The sequence below is a fragment of the Euwallacea fornicatus genome, chromosome 3 (assembly GCF_040115645.1).
Source record: "Euwallacea fornicatus isolate EFF26 chromosome 3, ASM4011564v1, whole genome shotgun sequence".
Taxonomy (NCBI): Eukaryota; Metazoa; Arthropoda; class Insecta; order Coleoptera; family Curculionidae; genus Euwallacea; species Euwallacea fornicatus.
The window spans coordinates 6,732,284-6,758,665 of record NC_089543.1 but is presented as its reverse complement, the minus strand read 5'-3'; the positions used below and the strand labels follow the sequence as shown (position 1 = coordinate 6,758,665).

The window sequence follows — 26,382 nt, the reverse complement described above, 5'->3', positions numbered from 1 at the left end:
TTAGTTGTTTGATTCGAGGTGTTAGACTGTCAGTAATCCCATTAGACCTTCGAGGGAAGTGTTAAATGCTGTCAGAAATGTTCTATGCTGATGTACCCAACTGACCAAACATATTCGGCTTTTCACAGTCGAGAGGATTTGCTTCATCACAGTGAAGCCTAACGGCCTAATGAGTAATCACACCCTCGCGCTGGTCATATGGACGGTAAACATTATTTGAATATTAAAATTGATGGAATTTACATTGTTTATTTCGATTTTAACGTTCCCTTTAATTTCTGAATGAACAACCGTGATATTCTGTTCGGATAAGTTAAATGTAACTGCACGGCTTTCATAATAGAAACGTTTATAATGCTGAATCAGTGGGACCTTTAAATCCGTGGTTTTAGCACTTGTTCTGCATTTAAGTATATTAAATCGGTTAAATTACATTAAATTACATGAAATTACGCTAAATTACATTAATTGCAGGTGCGCAGTTTTCTTTTGTTTTGTTTCTGCGCAGCGTCCTTTAGCGTTAGGACCCGTGTCTGATTTGCACACTTCGTTTTTTCCTGTTCAAATTGCCGAATCGGTCGGTCTAAGCCTCGTGCGGCCGCCCTGTATATGAAAGGAGCTGCTCACGGGACGCTCTTCGCGGATCGGACTCACTTGACGTTCCGCAGTTGACTTGTTCATTGTTTGCCACGAAATGTTTTAACACTCCTGGAATAGAACCAGCACAAATCCTTTCTTCCGTCCTTCCTCTTTACCTCTTGCGCGTTGCCTCATCATTTACGTACATTAGTGAAAAATCACTAGCGAGAATTAGCCTAAGTGGTCATCAAAAAGCTGCCATTAGCATTCCATGGAGCAAGTTAATTACATTCTGGATCTAAGAATAGTCCGAAAAATTCTCGACCTGCGGTTTAATCGTTTGACAGCGGTCTAAAAATAATTAAAAGTATGTTAGTCATTGTCTGGTGTGCATGAAATTCCCGTTTTTTCTTTTTATTACTTGTTAATGGATGATGGTCCCGCGGCGTTGCTCCGCTTTTAGTTCTTTTCTTGTTCTGCTCCAAATGCGCCGAATTCGCAACAGCACTCCAGCGCCTTTCCGGTCGGACCAACAACGGTGGGAGGTACGAGATGGCGCGCGTAAGAAAAATCAAAATCGACGATGGGTGCCGATGGTCGAAACGTCGGGAACGATCAAAATTGCCTTTTCGAAAATTGAACGGACACCCCGTGTATCGTTCCTCTCGGCGAGACGTCCGGCTTCCCTTCGACTACGTCACAGCGCCTCTCCGAGGTGAGGTGCACACATTCTTTGCTCGGTGCACGCTTTGAAAGTCGACGGAAAAAGAGAGGTTGAGAGGACGCAGTGGTCTCCCGCCGCCGTCCATTAAATCCATTATTTGAAATAACGATTTCCATTGCGCCATGGCGCTCCACGAATAGGCCCTCCACCGTTCCTATAATTCTCATCTGGCCCATTCTTAGAATCAAGTGGATTTAATTTACAAGCCCGTCGTGATTAAAACATTGGTGTAGCTGATGTACTTAATTAAGAATACAGACTATGCTAATTCGAGAACATCAATTTTTGATGGCCATTGGAACAATTAAAACTTTCTGACGTTAAAGCGTTTTATGTAGCTGCGACTTGCTTTATAACCATGTAGATGAAGGAAAGTTTCACTTTAAACCATTCAATTGTCCACGTTTTCAAAAGTTTCCCTTCAAAGATCCTCCCGGTATTCTCTCTAATATTTTAATGAATCCGACCAAAGTTGTCAGCCTTCTTCGTAATTTATGGTCTTAATGGGGATATTAAATATGTTTGAGCTTACAATTGTTACGGGGGTTCGTTCCAAATGGTACAGTTTTTACGGCAGCAGATGGAAACATTATGGACGAATCCGCCATCGCCGGCGATGACGCTGTCCGCCACTTAGACGGTTTGATCGTGGCAGAAATGCACTTCCCATGGATGCGACGGCTCTGAGCAGCTCAGGAAAACGTGCCGTTTCTCCATGGCACTCCGTTGAGCGGAAAAACGGTTAATCCAAAAATTCCCGGAGTGTTTGTGGGGGGGGCTGTCTATTTATTCCTAGATGTCTGCCTTTACTCGCCGACATCTGGCGAAGCCATCGAGCGACTACCATAAAAAAATTGCTCAAATTAACCCTCCCAACGCGCTCTATCGCCCCACGTCAGTGAATTCGCAAAATCTCCTTTGGTTCCTGTGCCACACAGGACCGCACCAGTGCGTTAGCGCATCGGCAACGTTCGCCCCCTCAGGAGGAACTTGAGACAGAAGCTATACAGAAGTCGGGTGGTCTTCGGGAGGGGACGGCTCCCGGCGGAGTGAAAATAGGAGGACCGGGGAGTGAGAAGGGCCGCAAACTGCATGTTTTTAGGGAACTCGCCGCATTCTGTCACAAAAAGGCCTGCTTTCGGTTTTTCCGCCTAAATTGTTGGTGAGATGTTTGCGGTGCTTCCGACGACCGGCCACCGGTCGCCCAGCATGTGCCCCGTTCCGGAATTCCATACTCCACGCGAAAACAAACCGAATAATTCAATAAGCGTGTGGTGCGTTCGTCACACCACGAGTTCCCGCAATTAAAGAATCCAGCTTTTAAACAATTAAGACCGAACATAACTAACTATCATTCCTACTGCAATTGATGATATATCCTAGACGTTAATTGTTTAAAAGCGCCAGCTGCATCTTCGAAGTAGCAATAAATAAACGCGCTAAATTACCCAACAGCTACCTCATATTAACGAATTGAACTACTGAAGCTTGTTCGGTTATGCCATAGGATGAATCATAGCAATTAAAGTTCGTCGTCGCTCATTTCAGTATTACTCAAAGAGTTACTCAAACGTAAAAAGAGAAGATTTCATAAATTCTCAATACTGCTGACATACATTATTGCGGTATCAAGATCAGCCCTGTTGAAAATCCTGATTTAAACCGAGCCATGCATGAAATATCGTTAGCTACATCAATGAGATTTAGATTTATTAAGTGTTAATTCGGACTTTTCCATGCTTTACCCTATTTACCTTTTTTAGGGGATTTTCACGTGCGGGGTCCAAGCGTTACCGAGTCCATTGAGGGCCTTGCTGGACAATCCCGAGTGCGCGCCTGTTACCGTTCGCGAGATCCTCGTTTTGGACGCGCTGTATACGTGCGAAAGGTTTGTCGCGAGTGGATCGGCCAAATCGAGGCGGAACTGTGCAATTTGGAATTCTAGAATTCGTCGTTTGAAATTTTGGAAAATTTCACCGTTTTGCAGATGTGCTCGGGAGAAGTTGGAATTTGGAAGAACGTCTCCTAGTTCTTCTTCAACTCCTTCGTGGAAAGATCGTTCAGACTGATCTGCGCCGCGCCGGTGCGCGCTTCCCCGTTCCACGATGCGGCGGTGGCGCGCTTTAAACTCGACGTTTCGACCCTCGCCAATCGTCACCAACTTCGATTTTCGTTTTGGGACTCGTCCAGAACTCTCACATTTCCGAATTCGGCTTTTTTTTCTTCTGATTACGATGACGCATCACGCGCGAAGGTCCGAGCGCGGAAACGCGTGCGCGGCACGAACGCAACTCACAGAAAAAGTCTCTCTCGTGTGACTCGAGGGCTGCGGGCCCCGGGTCGGAAAAAATAATTTTCCACAACATCATCGTTACACAATCTCTTGTCTTTTATTTGCAAAGTGGCAGTTTTCTGCTTCTTTTGAACGGTAATTGTTTCATTATATTTCTCAGTGGAGATGGCTCATTTAGAAACAGCACTTGGTTATATCTTTTCAGCCAGGGAACTTCATCCCTATAAAACCAGGGACCGAAAATTGTAATTTGATGCCCTGCATTATACTTCCTGAAAATAAAGAATTGCCCCCTCACCCTCGTACAAAAAACTCCTTGTAATTTAGTTTTGTGGCAATAGACACGCGCCAGGCTGTTGTAACCCCTGAATGCATTGGGTAACATTTCAGGGTTTTTATGAGCAACTGGGAAAGATTTCTAGAATCGATAAGTAATAGTTCGCAGCGGCAGATATTTAACGAGGAACTCCTCATGATGAATTACCCACCACTTAAAAAAATTCGGATCCTTGAGGACTTTCACGACATAATGCACCCCCCGATGCGTTCGGCAGATATAGATGCTTAAGCACGAAGTACCTACGTCACGCCGCAAAGGGTACATGACGAAATTCGCTGGTTGTCACAGACGGCGAAAAAGGTGCCCTTGATATGCTCAATAGGGCAATCCTCCCTCAATGAAATAGTTTCCTTTATCGATTTTTACTATCTTGACATATAAGCACATTATCTGGAATAAGAGCCTGAGGGACCTCGACTTTATGAATCAGAACACATCGGAAGATTGCGGAGGGGTTTCGTTATAATAGCACTGTGCAAATCTGCGGCTTTTAATTTTTAGGGCCGTCACCCTCAAGCCAAAATTGGTTTAGAAGGGTGAATAATCTCTCTCTCTTGTCGGCGGCATGTCACACTTACGTTTGATGACTTGTCATCCGATTTGGTTAGACCACCGATGCGATGCTTAAATGCCGCGGCCTAATTTAACCCCCCGTGTGGATCGATTTTTGCTACTTCTTTTCGTTATTTGTTTTAGCGAGGGGGCAAACATTTCAATTTGAAATTCGCGGGTGATTCAGAGCGAGCCACGCTCCGTCGGCGCGACGGTGCGCTCTTCTGACGTCACGGAGATGTCACGTGTGACGTCCGACGTTTCGATCTTCGGTTTTTTTTTTGCGATGGTCCCTCGCACGTTGACGGTCCGACTTGCCGTCCGGCGAAAACGCAAACGTCCTGTTCTCGCGAAGGGTGCCTTGGACGAAACAAGTCCACGCTGCGAACAAACGCACGGATGCCGTTTGCGAGGCACTCTGTGCCAAAGCGGGACTCTCGATGCGTCAAAGCGCTGGACAGGACCTGAACACGTGACACATCGTTGCAATCGGATTTCGTTTTTTTTTTGTTTTCGTTTTTTTTCCATGTTCAGGTTTTAACCCGAACTCGAAATTGGAGAAAATCCAAGATGGCGCCCGCAAGAGAGCAGCCGGAGATGGCGACGGTCGCCGAGAATCGTGGGCCGGAAAAAGTTGCGTCGACTAACTGGCAATAGTTTCGACCCCCCCCCCGAAAATGAGCTGAGGAAACAACGGAAACGCTCCTCTCGGACTCTCTCGATTTCCAGGTCCTCGCTCTGTGTCGGCCGTTCACTACATGTGAAACATGCCCGAAATCGATTTAAATAAAAAATATAATTAATTTTCAAAAATCCCCACTGGAGGCCCGTCTCGGCTCGCGCGTTCTTCGAAAAGCTCCGTCGTGCCGCCGCCGTTCCAACGGCTAAGAAATCAATTAATTTTAACGCACTTCCTCGCGTGGTGAAAAAACTGAACTCAGTTGAAATTTAAGCTAAATTCTGTGCACAAAGTCGCACGCAGCATAACAACCATAGTACCGAACAATAGTACTATTGTTTACCTTACAGTTGCTTGAAAAGGGATATGGATCGGCTTATATGCGTCTCGTCACCTTTTGACATACGCCATGACGCTTCTTCATTAGAATAAATACATATGTACTGTACACGATATGCTAACGACAGCACTGTTAAACAAATACGTTGAATATTCTCTGTACGTGGGGTTAATTGCTGGGCGTACTTAATGCAATTTCGCGTGTGCCGTTGAGCCCAGTTCGAAATATCATTTTTGTTCGATTCAAAGTGGTCAAAGACAGATGTGCGAAAAGTGAAAAGTTGTCCGGAAAATCGGGGCTGCTTCTCTATGACACGTCGCCTAATGATTTCAGCATAAAATTATGCAAATATCTAAAATAATCGGAGAGGATTTTTTCCTTCTCTGCCATTGTGTTTTAATTTTGTTCAGCTAATGCTAATTTAAAAGTTTCCAAAATTATTCCCAGCTATTTAATGTTTCTGACGTCGCTTGCGAGAGCTTTACTTCAATGTAGGAATACATAAACAAAAATATTTACAATTCAAACTAAGCAGGTTTTAATAGACCCCACGCCCGAGTTATTACGAAATTATGAAGACTTCCGCCGAAACGCACCCTTAAAAGGTGACAAAAAAGAGGTGTCTCTAAAAATCTAATCCCCGGCAAAAACCGCCGCCTGTTTTGTTATGCACCCCACTGCCTCTTAACTTTGGCACTATTTCATTCTGATTTATCTGCACTTCGGTAAAAGAATAGAAAAAAACCAGTCGAAATCAATCAACCATTACTTTAAGATGGAGCCTGCGAAAGATATACTGCCGGGGGTCAATCTAAGGTGAAATTGTCACGTATCTACAATTTTCAATCTGGTATGGATTTTATTTACTCCAACTTAAGGGCAACAAATTTATTGCACGTGAATCCTTCGGATTTCTCAGTCCGGCGATGGACGGGGGTGCGTTAGGAACCCGAACGAATCGGAACCCGCGCGCGTACGCGCCGTGCGTTGGCTCCTGCCGTCGTGCGCGTAACGGCAAATATCCCGTTTCCGCGCCGAGCGACCAGGAACGGCACGTCATCGCGATCGGGAGAAAAACTGAACGCAAACGGGTGATAATCCAAGATGGCCGCGAGAAAGGACCAAGTTGATGACGGCCGTCGAGTTACGAAATTTGACAGCTCCGCGTGGCGGAGCAGGGAGAGTTGCGCTGACGAATCATCGGTCATTTCAAATTCAAAAAAAACTCAAAAACTTTTTCTTCCAGTTAGCGCTTTGTATAGAAATTAAAAAAAAAAAAATTTAAATATAGATAACGCAAGTTTTCCTCGACGTTATCTATCGAGCTTGATACGCACACAATCAAGCAATTACATTGCTTGATGGAAACATTATTATGTATTTTTAAGTAATTTACACAGCAATCACAGCCGATCGTCTGAGCAGCGATAAGTAAAACCGAAGGTCAAAGTTCACTTTAATATGTGAGTGCAGTATAACACTGATGGTACTATATGTCTAACCGTTCCTCAGATCTTGAGGTCAGAGGCACTGGCCTTTAGCCTTAAGATTTGACTTCCGAATAATGGCCTGTAATTGCGATATTTACGGTCTAAGTCTAGATGATAAGTAAGTTTCATTAAATATCAAATTTGGACCAAATGTCCGCGTTCAATTAAGGCACTGCAGTCGAAAGCCACGATAATAAGGAAGATCCTTCCCGCCTTTCGCCAGCCTGCAAATAATATGATCAATTTCATAATGAAGTCAAATGGTAATCACCGTGGTATCTATATTGACTTGGAGGGTCTAATGGCTATCTTCGGCTTGTATAAAATTGCCAATGGTCGAGGTTATTTCACATTTAGCACAGAATATCTATCTACGGCAATAATTTAGTGCCATTAGAACTGTTCCTTAACGAAGTACTCATGAAGTTTCTGGCACGAGGTTTATGCTTCGTGATTCCCAGACCTGTGTTATTGGAAATTTTATGGTTGAAAATGAAGGTGGAACGGGGTGGGGGGAGACTTCATATTTTAAATATTTACTCCTTATGCATTTCGGTCTTCCGTTTATGCTCACGTTTGTGCTCTTATTAAGGAAAAACATATTGGATCACAGCTGATCATAAATTTACGTTACAAGCATGCGACGACTGCCGATTGTTTGTGGCGACTATGTTCGAAATTTCGACTTTCGCGACACTTTTTCCATCACCTCCTATACGCTTCAGAGAACCGTTAGAGCTTCCTTCGAGACTCCTGAACCAAAATCGAGAAAATTCAATTCCAATCGTTCCGCGGAAGAGCCCCGAAAAACGTGAAACCCATTATGTCCCTCTTAATGCGGCCTGAGATACCACGGGCGTAAATTAGTAACATTATTGTCAGTAAGTACCTCCATGTACATTAGGTATGATGGTGTACTTGTTATTTCGTCTTACAATGTGAGCTCAGTCTTCGCGTGTGTGAATTTGGTAAGCAGGTTGGGTTACCAAAGGTCGTGACTCCTCGTTGGTATGATGCCCCAGGCAGATCGCCGCCAAGAAGTTCTCTTCACCAGGGGCGTACTCAAATGTCCATTTACAAAGTTTGACGTCCGTATTTATGTAGTGCACGTACGCTGGAATTTATTGACCGCAATCTTGAAGAGTGACCCAAAACAGCCGAAGAAACGGCCGCAGAAAGACCCTTTAAAAGAAAAGGTCGATGGTTTTACCCGCCGCTGATGGTATAAGACACAAGTTGCAAAGTGAGGCCGCCTGTCTCCCTCCCTTTCCTCCCAATCTTTGCGGCCAAAAACTGACACAGTGAATACCGGAACTGGTATGGTTCATGGTTCTGGAGTTCATTTGCGTGTGCTCGCGTCTAGCCATTGTCCGAGATGGACGATTGTGAATTCAGGTGGTTCTTATTAGAAGGAGAAGAAACGATTGTCTCTGTAACATGTTGATTATCGCTATCTCTAGAGCTTCGGCAGAATATGGATTTGAAGAACGTGAAAAAATCTGCGTAATAATGTCGCTCGTTAGAGGATTCTTCGTATATTCTGAAGTGGTATGCCATACCACTTTCTACGTCCAAATATATATTTCATCTTTATTTATCAACTCATTTAATTATTAGAGATTTGATTTTGTTCATCTGACATTTGAGAACAGAAGAGTCTTTGTTATGGTCAAGAAATGTATACACAGGCTGACCATTGTTTCGATGAATGAGTAACTTTTTTTATTACTAAACCACCAGGGCAAAGATCGCCTCAATGAGCTCTGTCAGCCTGTCCTGGGCGGGTTGTTCTCACTTCTTCGGTTCCCGAGATATGCACTAAGATTCATCGTTGAAAGTCCTTCGTAACGGGCATTTTTCAAATTGGATTTTCAAGGTTCCCGAATCTCAACGGAACCATTCAGTGGAAACATCAAAAATTTCTCCAATTTCGGAGATTCTTTCGAACGTTTTTCTCCATTCCGCGAATACTTTTTTACGATTAGTTATGCTGCTACTACAGTTGAGATTGAAACAAGTGAATTTTGACATAAAAATTTCTACTCACCCGTGGTAAATAATACTATTGCTTTCAAGCAAGAGTACTCTGCCGAATCCACGTGAAGTGCCTTCAATTTTTCTACTTGTTCCTGAAACGGACGGAAAATACCAATCATATTTTAAAGGGCGCCCGTATTGGGAAATATTCTTAAAATTTTGTGGAGAACCCAAAAATGCAATAATATACAGGGTGCTCCCTTTTATACTGGGCAAGCTGGCGTCCGCTTCCGGTGGAACCGGAAGAGCCGCCATCTGCAAACATTTTACGGGGTCGTCCCAATTGACGTTGGCACACTGCCAAACTTTCAGGACTGCCCGTATTCGCGGCTTTTTCTTGACTCATCGATGCGTTTCCCGCAGGACCACCCTGTATATCCCCTATACTCTTGAACTATCAGTACACAGAAATATTACCCAACGAATTAGAGAATGATTTCATATGTTACCTAAATATGCATAATTTTTTCTAATCTTTTTTTTACGGGTCAATTTCCCAAGGTCGCTTATGGATTTCTACAGACCTGAAATATCCTGATATGGTCCATAAACTGGACAACTCGGTCCGCACACATGGGGGACGCGTGCAGTCCTGCTGCGGCAATTAACGGGGCCACATGGAGAGGCATGGAGCATTGACTGGCATTTAAGACGAAGAGTTCTGACCAAACTAGCCTGAGCAGTGCTACCTGAAGTAGAAAGCAACACTTGCACCTGCGTCTGATCAAACGAAATCGGGAAATGTTTACCTGGTCGGTGACCTGAAGATCAGGAAAAAATGGGATATTCCTTGCCCATTCCACAGCCGAAAAAAGCAGCCTCGCCGCCAGTTCACAAATGTTCTCGATCCCCATGATATTATTGGTTTGGATACATTGACCATATCTGGTTGTGGGGTACGGCTCTGCTCTTAAAAGTAAAGATATGTAGCTACTAAGGTACGTGGGGTTGTTGAGTGAGGTGGTTATGGAGTCTGAAGAATTCAGGAACTGATTTGGCAGGCCTGGCAGTGCAGGTTGAGAAGGTGGCACCCTACCTCTCTGAACAGCTGAAAAAGATAGAAATGTAATAGTAAATTGTAGGCGGCGAATTTACGGATTCACCCATGGGTACTTTTCGAGAGGAAGTTGGGAACGCAGCAGGAGTCCGAGCACGTTAATAAATTTTTGTCCGCTTAGATTTATAATTTTATTTGTAATTATTTGCTCATTTCCGCACGTTTGAAGTTATAAATTAATTATTAAAAAATACATTTCTGTTCCCGAGTCGAGCGTGTGTTTTCTTGCGGGTCGAGTCCAGCACCCACTTCCTGGGCCAACAAATTGACGCACTGGCTGGCACACGCCATTAATTCTTACGACTAATGACTGCCTAGATTGCAGTTTGACAAGATAATTGACAACGAAATTGCCAACGTCCGACTAGAGATCCGGCACCAAAGAAGACGTTCATTGATTGGAATATCAACTATAAATTTCTTATTGCAGTCACAGGCCGCGGATCGGGGTCCTCCGACATCGCCGTTCTTCATTTACTCGGGATCGGGACGAATGAAGGCTTATTGGGCCTCATGTGTGCCATCAGGAAGACCTCAACTTCTCGTATTTTATCGCCCGTTTCGGTGCATTTTGGATCATGACTTCTGCGAAAGAACGATTTAGTTATCTCTGATACGATCGCGATGCGTTTTTTTGTTTTTCCTTCAACGGACTTATTAGAACCTTCCTCGAAGCGCGCAGCTCAAAAGGGGCCGAACATCATATTCTTTTACATTCAAATGCCCCTTTCTTACACGAAACCGAGCGATATGTGTCATAATGATTCAGCGTCCACGTACTTTGTATAATATCTAGCGCGGATCTTGTTTGGGAAATTTATGTCAAAACTCCTAAATTTTAACGAGTACCTATTTTTCGAACCTACACCTGAGATCACGGTGATAACGGCGGCACCTTCGTCACCTATAGTGATAGAAATGCAATGGCGGACCGGAGGCCGTCGAAAGAGAAAAAAATCGCGAACGCAGTTCGGACGCGCAGAACGCAGGGGGGGGGAGCGCTCGCACGTAATCACATTTTCGGGATCACGGCGAATTATCAGGAACGTTCCATGGAACAGACTCTATTCCGATGATCAACCGTTTTCGAAGCATTGTAGTTTGCTGCGACGTAACAGTTCGGTCATTAGAAGGAAAAAAAATTCGGAACGCAGTTGGAGCACACGGAATACCTTTGCGCTAATGCATTTTCGGGTCCGACTCGGAACGGCGAAGTAAACCGTTCCACGGGATGACACGGATCTTGCTCAGAAAATTTACGTCGGAACTCCGAAAATTTAACGAGTGCTCATTTTCTCGTACCTACATCTGAGATTAAAATGACAGTGCCGGTATGCGCGTTAGAAAATTAAATAGTCGAACAGCAATCAATGTTAATTCAAACGTCACAGGTCGAATGAATGGTATAGACAAGCGCACCACAAAGTTTGATTAATGGTATGTGGTACGCCGCGTACCATGTTCGTTACAGGTTTTGACCCGGGGGTACACAGGAATATTTTATTCTACTAGACCCGTGTCATAAGTCATAACCATTACAAAATTTATGACGTTAGTGATATTGATACAGTAGTGCAATCTAGAAATATTCCGACTCATCTTTACCTATAAAGGAAGTTGTTGCTGCGGATGAGATCAGTCAGATAGTTTGCATCTCAGTCAAGAGGTAATCGGCAATATAACAGAAAAGAAGGGAAGAATACAAGAATACAAATAGAATCGCGAGAAAAGATAGAGAGGAACGATAAAGGAGCAAATTACTTGGGCACTTTTACTTGCAGGAACAACGCCCTGTATACCTAAAACTGTCAATTGTCGGACGAGGGCGGTGACGTGTCTCGCTAACACCGATCACACCTGTGCGGGCAAACGAGAGCCGATTACTCCTCGCGGAACCTGGAAACGGTTCGAAATCGTTCTGGAGTTCCCTGGAAATGACACGTCGAGTGTACCAACTCTACGCAACACCGGCTCCGCTCTATGTGGGGCCCCCGGTCGGACAGTTTCGCAGGAAAAATGTTGTTTAAATATTAACGGATGCATCAACTGAATCGGCTTAATATATACATAGTTTATGTGTCGTGAAGAGCTCTCGGCATAGAGCTCTTACTTCCACAGAGGTAATTGGAATCGACAATTGATTGATCTGTTTCAGGATTAATCAGACTATTATCGATTATGGCGACTTAATGGTGTTTTGAACTTGGCAAAATTAGTCTCATTAGGGCCCACTGGCGTGGCTGTCAAAGCGTTAATTCAAAATCGGAGGGTGAAAGCGACGAAGTTCTATAATTCAACGATGCAGAGATGAGGAAAAAGCTGGTCCCCGAGATGTTGGGTCTGGAAGATCGGACATTTCGTTAAATTTTTCTTCTTCGCGGATCCAAGGGTTCGCGAGATGTTTAGCTCAGCTCTGGCGTGCAGCCACCCTTAAAAATCCGGGTCGGTAGGTGTGCCAACGGGTCGCGCGAATCTATCGGGTGTCACTTCTCCTAGAGTTATGCCCCCTTCGCACCGTCGAAAGTTCCTTGTGTGTGTGTGTGTGTGAGGGGGGGCACTGATCATTCCTTCCTAAACGTCTGGATTGCTCGTTTAAGCCGGGACCTTTTTGGGCCCTGGTGCGGTTCCTCCTCTGTCGCCTTCGGCCCGGTCGCCGCCTCTCGTTCCCTTTTCGGAAGAGAGAAAGAAATTGTTTTCGACCCTCTGTATCTCGGAAACGAGGCGCTCGCGGGTCAGAATTCGCTCGAAATTTCTGCGTTATTTCTCTTCGTGGAATATGCGGTCGAAATTATACAATCTAATTTATTGTTGTTGTGTCTCAATTGTCTGCACACATTACAATCCTCTGCATAATTCCGGAGATAATTCCCCTTCACTTTCATAGTCAACATGCACTGCAAACGTAACCGCAGCCAGCCTACCATATGCACGCGTGCTTTACGAAGAAGGGTTGCGGATAACATCTCAGGTCAAGATGAATCTAGACCTTTTTCCTTTTTTTTTTTTTTTTTCCAACGAAAGATATTTCAGTGCACATGCCGAGGTTAATTCTTTAACACACGAAAACAAATCCATTGTGCAAGAAGAGGTCTCCGAAGGACAATTGGAATAATAGAGCACACGAGCCATACCCTCATAAAAGATCAAACCATTAAAAGATCTTGAATATAAATTGATGTAAATGGGTTACATAAGGGCATCTATCCGTCATAAGAACTTTAATTGTTATTAATGTTACAGTTCACGCTCACAACTCTCGATCGATGCATCACTCTTATTGATGAAAGTGCGATTAACATGAAAAACACTCGGAGGAAGAGGGTGCAAAATTAAAAACGGACAAAAAGTCCGTTGGAAATGCGAAGCCTTTGCGTAGATGGGAAGTGAACCCAATTTCATATAGTACCTTTGGTTAAAGAATGGATGACCATTAATCTTTACGGGCTCGTTAATATATGCAAGTAGTAAAACGATCTTTTAGGTAGAGTCCACGGGCAGTATAGGGCTGCCTCGGCCCCTTTGTTGGACCTTACGGTCAACTATTTGTATATTAGACCGATCAATCATAAGCAAGAGAATGGGGCCCTCTTTTCCTTGCGATCCTATATCCTATAGCTTACATAAGCCCCGGCATGAATATTTTTGGATACGGCGGACTATACACACAAGAATAATACTGTCTTTTTGGTCTCCGTGATATTTTTTCGAGATTTTAGGACCATTACGCATACGTTTTTCCTCTCCGCCGCACATAAAATAAAAAATGATGGCCGAGAGATTTTCATACTCCCCTTTCCGTGAGCGGCCGCGAACTGGCAGGAATTTTATTATTTCCCAATAAAATTGGACGATTTTAAGTGCCCGTTGCTCGATGGTCGCGTAACAGTTACGTCGACGACGTAACTCTTACGTAACGCTTACACGGGCGGCTAGGCACCACCGAGGCTCTAGCCAGACGTACGCGTCGAGTCCTTTTGACTTGCGTGCGTACCGGACGGGTCCCTTTTCCGCCGACGGCCCGACCATGTCGGTCGGTGGTCAGCGTGGCACCGGACATCAAACTCCACATCTCCCCGGAAGAGTCTCACAACGGAGGTTTCGTCGCAGGTTCCATGTTATCGAGTGGCCACGTGGTCGATAGCAAAAATGGCAGTTCGAAAGTTAAAAATGCGACATGAAAAGTACGCGGATCGGCGCAGAACGATGTTTATCGGCGGCTGGTTTGGACCTGAAGTTGTCCGGAGTCGCGCAAAACTCCTGGCAATCTTCCAATTGGATGAACGCCGGTGTCTCGGCTCCCTCCATTCGGGCAGCCCTCGTCCCTCCAAGGCGTTTTGCACGCAACTCGGTTAGAGGATGGTGCCAGCTTAATTGGTACTCCCTCCCGCACGAACAGATTTGATAATTATCGTTTTTGATTCAGATATGTTTTCATTAAACAAGAGAGCCACGATCGAATTTTCAACCATAAACTTTTATATTTCCGATAAATCGAAATATTAACCGATAACCCCTGGGCCTCATAAGTCATAAAATACGCTCTAAGATCATCTTTTATCAATCTCATGGAAATAAATCCTTCATTTATTATTGTGAAAGTGAACGAAGATAACGATGATATTTGGAGGGAATTTTACGTAGCGTCAGTACTTGTGTAATGTGAGTATCTCGATAAATTATCGCTGCCTCGGTGTAGTACCGAACCACCAATTTAACCGTCCCAAGTACGAAAAAATCGCCTTTTTATTCGGTCAAAGTTGACCGACGTCAGGATTTCGGGAACTGCAAGAGTCGCGAATGCGATTGGCCGACGTCGGTGACGTAATTGCGAAAACCGAAAAACCCGAGAAAAACTCTTCCGAAGCAGCCTCTCGAACGGGAGCCGCCCGCGAAGATCCCGGGCCCTCCGCCACCTCCCATTTTTTCAACGGCTGATTTTTCCGTGTGCAAAGAGAGAGAGAGGGAGAGACAGAGAAAGCTGAACAACCTCTAATCGACGTGCCACGTCATAAATTATCCCATTTTTTTTACGTGAAAAAAGGAACGGCTTTCGCAGTGGCGTCGATTCAGATGCGGCTTTGGATGGTCCGGTGCGCAAAACACGAGACGTGTGACGAATGAGGAGAACCTCCCGGACATTTCCATTTTCGAAAACCAATCGCGACTTTTCGACGTGTGCGGCCCGGTTTTTTGGATATTTTCGAAGGGCCCACAAGTGTCCTCCCCCGGGACGCGTCGGCGGAGGCCCGCAGGTTGCGTAAGCTCGAACTCGCAAGTGGGAAAAATACCGCGAGATTGGCGAAAGATAAATAAACGAAGGAGACCTGGATGTTGCGGGAAGAACGAACGTATCCGAATGTGTCGAAACGCTTTTGAGCGCGAGACGCGGGAAGCCGAATAAAAAAAATCGCAGGGAGCGAGGTCCGGAGGGCGCGGAGGCCAGGGGACCGGTCCATCGCGCCCTGCATCGGCCCTATCCGTCCGATCGGCCTACATAGCCACCTGAAACAGGCAAGAAGCAGTGTTAATCTTCGTTCTTGGAAATTTACGCGCATAGAGTAAAATGCTCGGTTTTTCTCCCATCGGAGACCGCCGTACGTGACGTACAGGCCTTCGTACGTCGCTACGCGTCCGATAGATACGGATTGCAGCTTCGGCCGAAGATTTTTTTTAACGCTTCGGAGAAGTTCAGCCCTTTGTCGCACCGCGATCTGGCACACTCGAGGGGTCACACTTTAAGACGAATCATTTGCCCTCTGATAGCACGTGTCCCGACGAACTTACGTCACATGTGGTTAAATGCGGAGGCTTATTTGCAACATGGAAAGTAGCGGTTACGCTCGAAGAACAATAATCGAAACCCAGAATCGGAATACAAAGGCCGAAGTGTATCAAATTTAACACCAAAGCTAAAACCGTCAAGTAGGTACATTCTCAGTATTTCAGTCGTGACCCCTAACCAAAATATTTTATTATCGAGGGACCCGCACCTGACAATCTTTCTTTTTCATAACGGATACCTACATACTGATGACCAGTGTCCAGTGAAATATTATGTAAATCACTATCAGGGGTAGCTTTAAGGGGTTCTTATTCAAATCTTATTCTTTTTTCGTGGGAACCGGACGGGATTAGTATACCCCTGCATGTCACATACCCGGGAAAGCCGATTTATTATCGGGCATATACACAATTTGCATCAAAGATTTATTCTTTGGAATTTCGGGGATGATATACGTAAAAATCGGCATATTTTCAAGGGCGTTAAGCGATCCGGGTGCGACAGCCCTTATAAGTTTATTAGGCATTCACCCTTCGGGTTGTTTTCCCAGTTTGAGGTTAATTCAGTTAAAACTAGCGGTTAGACCAGGAAGCGGACATACCTTTATTCAAATTTTGCGGCGGCCACTTTAAATATTTCGATAAGATTTTTGGTCAAACGATTTAACGACTCTTCACAACAATGCCGCCAGATTAGCCCATAGAACACTGAGGGGTGCAGGATTACCTGCCGGTTCCTTGATTTCGCACACGGACCTTCGCAAATTGGCTTTTGAACGCGGAGCATTGTCGGCCCTTAAGCGACTGAAGAAATTTGTCGACTCATTACGTTGCCGTAAAGTGTCTATACACAGGGCGAGTCTCTCATTGGGCCCGGGGAAAAATCGCCCCGTATGCGAAAAATTTCGTCCCTTCGACGGTGCGGTTCTCCAGTGACTTCAGCGAGCACGTAAAATTCCTTATTTTTTTCCCGCTTTGAGGAAAAGCTTCACTTTTAGAGCTTTGATGATTACTCTTTAACTTGTGCCGACGTGGAATAAATCATTTCCCCGTGGCACTTCGGGCGAATTTCGATTCGGCTGCGTCACCAAGGGCCTCCGAATCGAGCAGACTTGGCGACGTTGATCCGGTGTTTTGGACGTTCCGAGGCGCGGTCCACGGTCGCTTTCGGCAAAAATGTCCGATCAAGCCGATCGGGACGACGCCACAACGGGAATTTTAAGCAGCAATGACCAAAACGAAACAACACACGGTGTGTCTCGTTGGAGCTGCTACCGCCCTCTTATTCGGAACGTCTCTGAAGCGCTGGCACGAAAGCGTTCCGGTACAAAGAACGTATTCCTCGTTCGTCCTGTTGCTTCTGGGACACCCCGTAGAACTCCGACTGCACACAATCAAACTGCATCTAAACCTCCCCGAGGCCCCTTTACTTATGCGCGCTATTCTCCAGATAAAGGAGGCTTCTAGGAGTTTTTGCAGCCACCTCCGTCCCGTGGGCAAACCTGACGTGCCAGCTAATGCGTCAAACGCAGTTTCAGTATCTACAGGATGTGAGCCCGTATCGAGCAGGTGTCGGGATTGAGCTTTAGATAGGAATTACCGTCCAACCAAATACTTTCGCATAAAAAATCGAAACCATATCGCATGTATCAGGTGAAGTTAATAATATAATGGGCGTTAGATATCCTACGTGCGGAACTTTAAGCACAGTACTGTAATTCCGAAGAGCTAGGTTGCCATGCCGAGTGCGGTGATCGTGGGAAATGACCTTTGTTGACCCTGACCCTTAAAGACCCGACCATGGTTCGAGAAGACCACGAGCGCGAGCCTTACCATACGACTTCGCCTTTTTGCTTTCTTTTTCACTTCGGATTATTTAAGAGTTTTTGCGTCAAACTGGGTTGTTGCTGTTGACCCGAAGTTACCTTCAGGTATGTTATGGTAGCGACCAACTAAGTGACCATTATTTTTATCAGCGACTCGAAATGGATAGAGGCTGCTTTTGAATGCTGCGCTCATATAAGGGAGTTCTCGAGTATGAGTTTGCACGCCGATGGATCGGCCGGGGTGGTGGACAGCTGTGGCCGCGACGCAGTCCCGATTTAAACCCACTGGATTTCTCCTTTTTCGCTTCTTGGGAGGAGGCAAGCGAGCATGCGCGGGACGGTTAGTTGACAATGTCTCGAAAACCGTTAAAGGTACGAGTGAAAATGTTCAAGTGATCGTCGCTGACGAAAAAAGCGGGGATTTTTCGTGCTTCGGTGAGATTGTCCACGTTACATATAAGGCAGAAAAGGCCGATTATGTTACATCATAATAGTGTCATCAATTTCGAGATAAGACCATTCTCTTTAGAAAGGGACTAAAAGACACAATATCGTCACGGAACATAAAAGAATTTCGTAGAAGACACAAATATAACTGGGCGAGTGGTGGTCAAAAGCTGTTTTAAGTCAGAGCACATAGAACATTAATTTAATTATAATGGTGGCTATTCTGGGAAGATGCGTGTTTTTGTGTAGCCCTCAAGTTTATTAACCTAGAATTGCCCATTTCTGGTTTGTTGGTACGGAAAATACTCGTTCTTGGCCAATCAGGTTCCCCAAGGCAGGAATTACGAAATTGAACGTCCAGGGTCCAGGTACTTCACAATCGTGGATTATAGCGACTTTGGCATTCAGTCATCTGTTTATTATCTAAAGGGACGCGGTAAATACGCGTAATTTCTCGTCAGCGACTCCACCCGCATTTTCAGGAGTTTCAGCTTTGTGATCTCCCGAAACGACCCGCCCCGTACCATAAACGCCGATACGAGCTTTACGACTAATAATCCTCCGTATTGCAAATGTGGGATTTATGCATGAACTGAAATGGACTAACCTGCCCTGATTGACGACAAGCGGACAAATGTAAACCCGTCTGAGCCGAAGCTGAGAAGTCCAGCATCGGACTCCGTCCTCGTCCAGGAATTGTTCGATTTCGCTTGCGCGGATTAAGTGAGACGAGACGAAAAAAATGCCGAAATCCCCGACCATGATTCATAGATATGGCAGTTTCACGACCATTCAAAGGCTATTACGGTTGAGACCCGCAAGAGTGACCCGAGGAGGAGATGCCTGTGGCCAGCTCAAAAATGGCACTTGCTGTGACCTCACGCGAAGAATCTATTAAGGTTCAGTATAAAATAGTATGTAAAGTATTACCTTCTCTTCGCATGCCCATCTTTATACATTTTCGTAGTCTACAATATTGGCACTGGTTCCGATGGTGCTGGTCAATCGGGCAATTCCGACTTCCGCGGCACGAGTAGGTTAAATTGCGTCGGACACTTCGTTTAAAAAACGATTTACAACCTGAAAAGGAAACAAAAAATTGTTTAGGAACACTTCAAAAACATCCAGGCAGCAAAGGTTAAAAATGGAAAAGGGCCGAAGTGCATAAATCACGCAAATTTAATAGGAAAAACTATTAGTCATGGAGGGGATGCCCTGAAAATCACGTTCCATTCTGGAGAGCTGAAGGCTCCATACACTGACACGCAGAGACTGTCCCTGGTGCACCAACGCATGTTATGATAAATTAACTTTACTGCAACAGAAAGCAAATTTCACCTGAAAATTGCTTGTTCAATTGCATAATGCACTTTTTACTGTTACGGCGAGTATGTTTGTTTAAGCCTGCGAAGCCGCTTCGCTGTCCTAATAAAGCGGTTTTTGAGATATTCAACTCGAATATTTTCGTGCCGGACACGGAAAGTGTTTTTCCAGATCCGGCACTTAATTGTCGCCACTTTTGTGTTCCACCGGCACAAGAAGGTCTTTTTTCATTTTTTTCGTTTGCCTCGATGGGTGGGAGCTCGAGAATCGGCCGAGGTGCACAACAAAATAAATATTTATTTCGCTTCAGCTTAGTGGGCGCAATTTCAGCACTCTGTCATAACAAATTGACCCAGAAACGCGGTAAAAGTTCTTAGATTACGCTTACGTAAAACATGTCGCTGTCCAGGTTTACGGTCTTACGAGCGACAAAGGTTGTAAAGCTCCGCATAAAAGTAATTCATGAATAACAAGGAGATGTGACAATTTCGATATTTGAAATCTAACACGCATGCCGAGTTTAACACGTAAATTCTGCCAACGACTTAAACTCTACGTTAAAATCCCTCGAAAACTCTCGTTAAACGAGCTGCGCACCCTGATACAGTTACTCGCCGGGGCCTCCGGTTCGGTAAGATTTGACGCACATTGCTCAGTTTCCATTACCTGCAACTCAGCTCCTTCCTGTTTCAAACGGTTTTAGGAAAAAATCCGCTTTATACAGGGTGATTCATCGGGAGTGGGACATGACGAAACCCGAGTTAGGGGACGCCAAATTGGACGCAACGTGCCTTATATCAACGTTGCGCGTTTCAGAGTTACAGGGTGTCAAAAGTTAAAGTTTTATCTAAAAAATTCCTTAATAACTTTTTGTGTTTTCACAGCATCAACACCAAAATCGGTGTACTTAGGTTTCGTAAGACGCCAAATAAGAGGATTTTGATCTAATTTTTACGGAATTTCTAGAGGGCGCTAGTGGCAACCCACCGTTTCGGTATATTTGGTCGTATTTTTTTGCGGGTGCAACTGAGGTCAAACTTTATTCAATTCATTGGAAAAGCGTCTATCTTTACGCAAAAAAGGTATTACATAAGGCATGTTGCGTCCAATCGTCACATTCTGGCGTCCTCTATCTCGGGCTTCGCCACGTCCCGTTCCCAGTGAATCACCCTGTATGCACTCAATGAAGGTCCCGACTTCTCGTGCGATAACAGGCGGCTTTCGCTCCGCTCCCTTTCGGATCCCAACCCACTGGGAAGCGTTTGACCGGCAAAGATGGAAAAACTAAACGTTCCCACTGGATCTGTCCCATTCGCGGAAATCCGATGAAATCGGCCATCGCTGATGTGGGCATTATTAGAAACTCTCCTATTTCAAAAATGATAAACAGCATTTTAATAAGGATTATTAAGTCGTTCCACAGGGCGATCACGTCAGTCGAGTGTGTTTTCGATTTGGTAAGGGGTTATGAATTAGTTAAGGTCGACTGCTATCCCTTTTCTTTGGTTCGTAGGTTCGTACCTTGCAAACTTTTTTCAACCCGTTTCTACTTAATGTTGCAACTAGACCGTGAAAATCAGTTTTAATTTATGTACGTGTGTGTAGAGATTCCGATAGGGAATGAAAAAAGCGGCATAGAATAACGACGTTCTGTGGTCTCGAATTCGTCTTAAATCAAATTGTCCTGCACGTTTAAAGCAGAACTGCGCGCGTTTCGTGTTCGATATACAGGGTGTTCCCTAACTACGTGTAAAAAATTTAAAGGCGTAATCCTCGACTGATTTTGAGTAAAAAATGTCTAACAAACATATGTCCGCAAATGCCTTGTTTCCAAGATACGGGGTGTTGAAATGTGACAAGAAAAAGAGATTTTATTTCCAAAATGACTCAGTTTGGGTGTTTGAATTTTAGAAAAGACAATTCCGGGGTTTTCTTCGATACGTCTTAAGATTTCTTCCTCCACTCCTGGTGTTCGACGTGTTATCGGCTTTCCTCCTCCTGGAGTTTTCATAAGAGGTCCCGTATCACAAATACGTTGAAAGAGGTTTTTAAAGGTTTGGTGGTTTGGAAACCTTTCCATGTAAATGCGCCTCGCTGCCGAACACTCACCATCAGCAAGGCCGTAAACGAAAACCATATTGGCCATTTCTTGATTAGTGCAATTAGGCATTTGAAAAATTTTCAAAACTGAGGTATAATCTGGTTTTTGGGACACAGAACTGAATTCTTTCACTTTAGAGAGTAAAACACCAAAATAACACTGACTATCTTGTTTATAGTAGTGGAAGTAGCAAAAAAACTAACAATAAACAAGTTAGTAAATACCACCGAACCTTTTTCAACGTCTTTCAGGCAACACCCTGTATCATTGGAAACAAGGCATTTGCGGACATATGTTTATTAGACATTTTTGACTCAAAATCAGTCGAGGATTACGCCTTTAAGTTTTTTACACGCAGTTAGGAAACGCCCTGTATATATATTTTTTCATTTGAATTGTTTCTCGTTGGATTGTTCATTGCTCGATTTTTCAAGTGATTTTCTAACAGTTTAACTCCTCGTCTCCGACAAAGAGGGCTGAACGCTTAACAATTTAAATGCAATTTCAGCACTTGAATTATGTTAAAAAAATTAAAAATTAAAAAAAAGAAAAACGATCGAGGAGCAAACGGAGAAATTAAAGTCCGGTGGCCGAGATCGAACGCGCACCGTCCAGCTCGGGACATTCGCTCACCGTTAGGAGTATATCACTTGATATTAACGTTTAATATCAAGTTAAACTGCCGCAGGCGAAACCATAGCAAACCCATACGTTTGACATGAATTCCTCCAGACTTTAAATCTGACTAATCTCAAAGGGAAAGGTTTCTTACTATTGTATGATTTCTTAAGGTTTAAAATTACCTACGTGTTGGATCAAATTGATTTATTTCAACGAAATGGAAGCGAACGCAGACACTGCCTTCAATTAACGTTAATTATGTGATCTAATTGCTATTCAGATGTATTCCCTTGGTTCGTCGTTTGGCACTAATAACAAGAAGTATTTACCAAATCCTGGCATACCGAATAAACGAATATTCATAAGCGTGATAATAACTGATTGCGTTCCTTGTTCAATATTAATAAACATGAGAAAACCCAAAACGGAACGTAATTCGACGTGTTTACGAGCGATTTACGAAAAATGTGGCGGCAACCAGCGACGACCAGTATCGGTGCATAAACCACCGCCATTAAACGGGCACCCATTACACGCCATTGTTCTTATTTACAATTCTTTCCGACGTCTGAGGACACCACGACACCACGAGGAGTCCTCAAGGCTAGATGTTAACAGTGCCCTTGGGGAAACGAGGGAAAAAGAAAAATGATCCTTTATAAAAACATTTCGGCAGTAAACCTATAAAGATGAGACATGTATGATGATGGGCCGGAGGATAATCATTCTTTCCCAAGTCTCGTTTTGCCTCTCTAATGTCTTTATGGGGGGTTAATTTTTCTCCCTCCTACATAAACATATTTGAATCGCAGTTCGGCAGCATCGGTCTTGGCGTTTGAACGCCACGCGTTGAATAATAAGGTCCCTCGAACGTTCAAAATGAGCGTCAAAGTGGGTCGCACAGCCGAAGGTAGCCGGGGAAATGGTTTGACAACCGAGCGGCTGTCACCTGTCACTTCGGCCGCTCCGCCGCGGAGCGCTGGCGGAAAGGTTTCGCGGGCAAGTCGTTGTCAGTTCTCTCGATTAATCGATCCGTTGGGAATCCGCAAATTTTCAATCATCGAAATTGTCCTGTAATAATGCTCGAAGCCGAAACCTTTCTAATGAAAGCTCGCGGCGATGAGCATGCGCCGAACTAAGTTTCAGTGGCTCCCCCTCTCGGCGCAACACGTCTCATCATGGCGCGATGATTAATTGACGTGTCAGCGAAGAATTTAGCATTAACTTTTGTATTTGTAATTCTCACATCAATTGCGCTAACGAACAACCTTTATTTATCAATCGGAGGCGAGCATAAGTCCAAACGAAATTGTGGGAGCACCGAACGTGGCACCGAACCTAACGCGTTTCGCCGACGTGAGGTCACCTGTTGGCTCGCAGAAAGTCTTCGAGAGCGTCGCAAGAGTGAGGGGCCCGACTGTCAAACATTTTTGAAATTTGTCCCCATTTGAAAATGAGCAAAAGCTATTCACACCGGAATCGTCTTTAATCCCGGTTGGTTTCCGCACACGAAATATACCATAACGGATTTGGAGGGGACAACGTTCCCGTTTAATAAGTGAACGAAGAACACCTGCGCCAATTTTCATTTTCGATAAAATATTAACAATAAGGTTGAGCAGTTGGTCGGCATTAATTTTTTTCGTGCTCTTTTGTGTGCATGCACAAAAATCATTCTGAAAACAAACCTCGCCGGACGCACTGACAATATATGAATTATTTCCAGATTTATATAATTGTCTGTGAACCGTCCAACCAGAAACATGATAAAAATGGTGGATAACAATCACCAATGTCACGCTCTGTGAACAATCCACCTTAGCCCCAGTGGTCACCGCGTTTTTACCTTTCGCTCGGGTTGGGGATCTGCACGACATACGTACCACCGATTTTTCACATTAAAGTGCCGAAAGATATCATTATTCGTCTACGCACGTTTTTCCCATCACAAATCGATCCTCTATTAACGGTGGTCGCACCATCACCCGCCTCACTTCAGCAGACCAGCGGCAGAGGAGAGTGAAAGCAAGGGGAAATTGGGGGATAGTGCGTGGTGACAGGTAACGAAGACGACATCGGAACCGGAAAAGCGCCACGGATTAGGCACGAATCTGGTTGGCGCCGAAGCCGATGCCGCGTCAAATTGACGAGAAATGCGAAATATTTGCGCAGGTGACAAGAAATGCGAAATATTTGCGCAGGTGCCAAATTATGTCGAATGTTTTTCGAAGGTGTCAAGAAATGTCAAGTAATTTTAACGGGAGTCAAGGAACGCCGACGAATTTTCCGTACGGCCTCAAGTTGGATATTGAGATGTACGTTGGAAAGTTAAGACTGGATTGCCCAAGCCGTTTCTCTCTGGCTTAAACGTTTTAGAAGCTCTAACGGTCGTCTTTACCCTGCCTACCCGGTTTGCCGATCGGTTCTATCGGCAAATCAGAAATATTTTCTCCCTTCGTCATTTAAATTTCAATGCCTTTTCAAATTTGCACCTCCGATATTTTGAGAATCCGAACGGATATTCCATTAAAAATATCAGATTAATCGCCCCGACGAGCCCTGCCAGCCCGCACCGAGGGGGTTGCTCTTTCTCCATCGGTTCCCGAGACATACCCGACCTTTAATGCCGATTTGCGCGATTTTGAAAGTCGCGCGAGGCGAAAGTTTCGAAATTTTTCGAAAAATTTCCCCAAGTGCCCGGAGGTGCTCGTTTTTCTCGTAGGATCGTCTGACCTCTCCAACCTTCGTGGTAACCAACAAACGAGACATCAAACTGCCATCGTTTTTTTTTTTTGCGAATTTCCCGTACGACGAATCAATCCCGAGCTCTAAAGTGGACACACAATTATCAAAGGGGTCAAAGTAAATGTCAGGCACCTGTGCCGTGAATGAATCTCCCACCGGGGTGAGGAACAACACTCAAAAGTCAACAATACACGTTAAACGAAACCATTTTATATTTGCGAGTCATCATTTTGGGACCCACACCCTATGGACAAAGGTCGCACGAGCAGTTTACGTAACATGTGACTCGGTTGATTTTAAGTACCACAGTGGTTCCAATAACCAATCAATTCTTCTGCCCTGGACGCGCCGCAATCTTCTACACCTAATTAACGAATGTCCCTACGTGTGGCTGTAATGGGCGTTTTATATTTATGTTGGAGTGAGATGTGTGGTGTTCCGGGTCGATTAACGGGATATCCTACGGGCGATTAAAAATAAAACACTGATAGCCAATGGTGACCTTATAGGGCTAGAGTTTAAAAAGTTACATATAAAGAATATTCCCCCCTCCCTGTCCGGAGCGTACCGCCCACTAGGGCTGCATAAGGGTTTTATCTTCGGCAGGAAAAAACCTTTGCCAATTTGTTATGGCCAATAAAACGGTGGCCTTACTCCATGGACGGCAATGAATCAAATTAATAATTCGTTAATAGATCGGGCAGGTATACTCCGATCCCTCTGACTCCTCAGACTCAGCACAACTGATTTTCATTGGTCAAATAAATTAAAGTTACCTTCGCACGTGAACTGTCCGTAATGTTTCCCAGAGCTCTTGTCCCCACAAACAACGCACTCAATATTTTGATTTTTGTCCGTACTACCGGTACTATTTTGCGAGGGTGTCTGTCGGCTCAAGAGCGCTAAATCACCGGTGGATGCATCTGACAGTGGTGCACCGGGTTGCCCGGAATTGGGCGGTTGAACTGACGCAACCGGCGGTAGAGCATTCAAAGAGTTAAGTCCACTCGTTTGGAGCACTGGGTTCACCAGCGGGGATTCGCGCCACGAACTGGCCACCAAGGATGCCATGGGCACTAAAGCACCATCACGGGCACCTGGACGCGTCACCACTCGGCCAAATGGGCTTTTCGCACTTTCAAGATCGCTCTCCTGTTCTCGCTCTGCAAAGAGGTGATAGGTCGACCCTGCGACAATCTCTAGCCTCTACTGGTGACCTTTTGCTCGGCCCGGCACCGACTTGGCCTGGGCGGGCCGGGGAGGTCCTTAGTTCGAGTCGGGTCACGATAGGCCACGGGGCGTTACCCGGGTCGGGTGGGGGACCCGGCAACGCAGCTTGAGACGGCGCGATTCCAAACCAAATATCAGCATCGGATCTGCCCAACTTGAATATCAATTCCAAATCCTCTATACTATCTAAATATTTATACTAGCAGTGACACAGACG

At 44.8% G+C, this 26,382-nt stretch overlaps 1 protein-coding gene across 1 annotated transcript in view; it reads right to left on the bottom strand.

Moving 5' to 3' along the window:
• Positions 1-26,154, bottom strand: part of svp (COUP transcription factor 2) — a 35,091-nt gene extending 8,937 nt beyond the window's left edge. Inside the window, exons 1-5 of the mRNA XM_066302673.1 lie at positions 25,712-26,154; positions 19,076-19,225; positions 9,784-10,082; positions 9,559-9,723; positions 9,045-9,126 (exon numbers count right to left, since the gene is read on the bottom strand). Of these exons, the coding sequence (XP_066158770.1) occupies positions 9,045-9,126; positions 9,559-9,723; positions 9,784-10,082; positions 19,076-19,225; positions 25,712-26,006 (991 nt within the window). The 5' untranslated portion in view covers positions 26,007-26,154. The remainder of the gene's footprint in view (positions 1-9,044; positions 9,127-9,558; positions 9,724-9,783; positions 10,083-19,075; positions 19,226-25,711) is intronic.
• Positions 26,155-26,382: the final 228 nt, after the last annotated feature.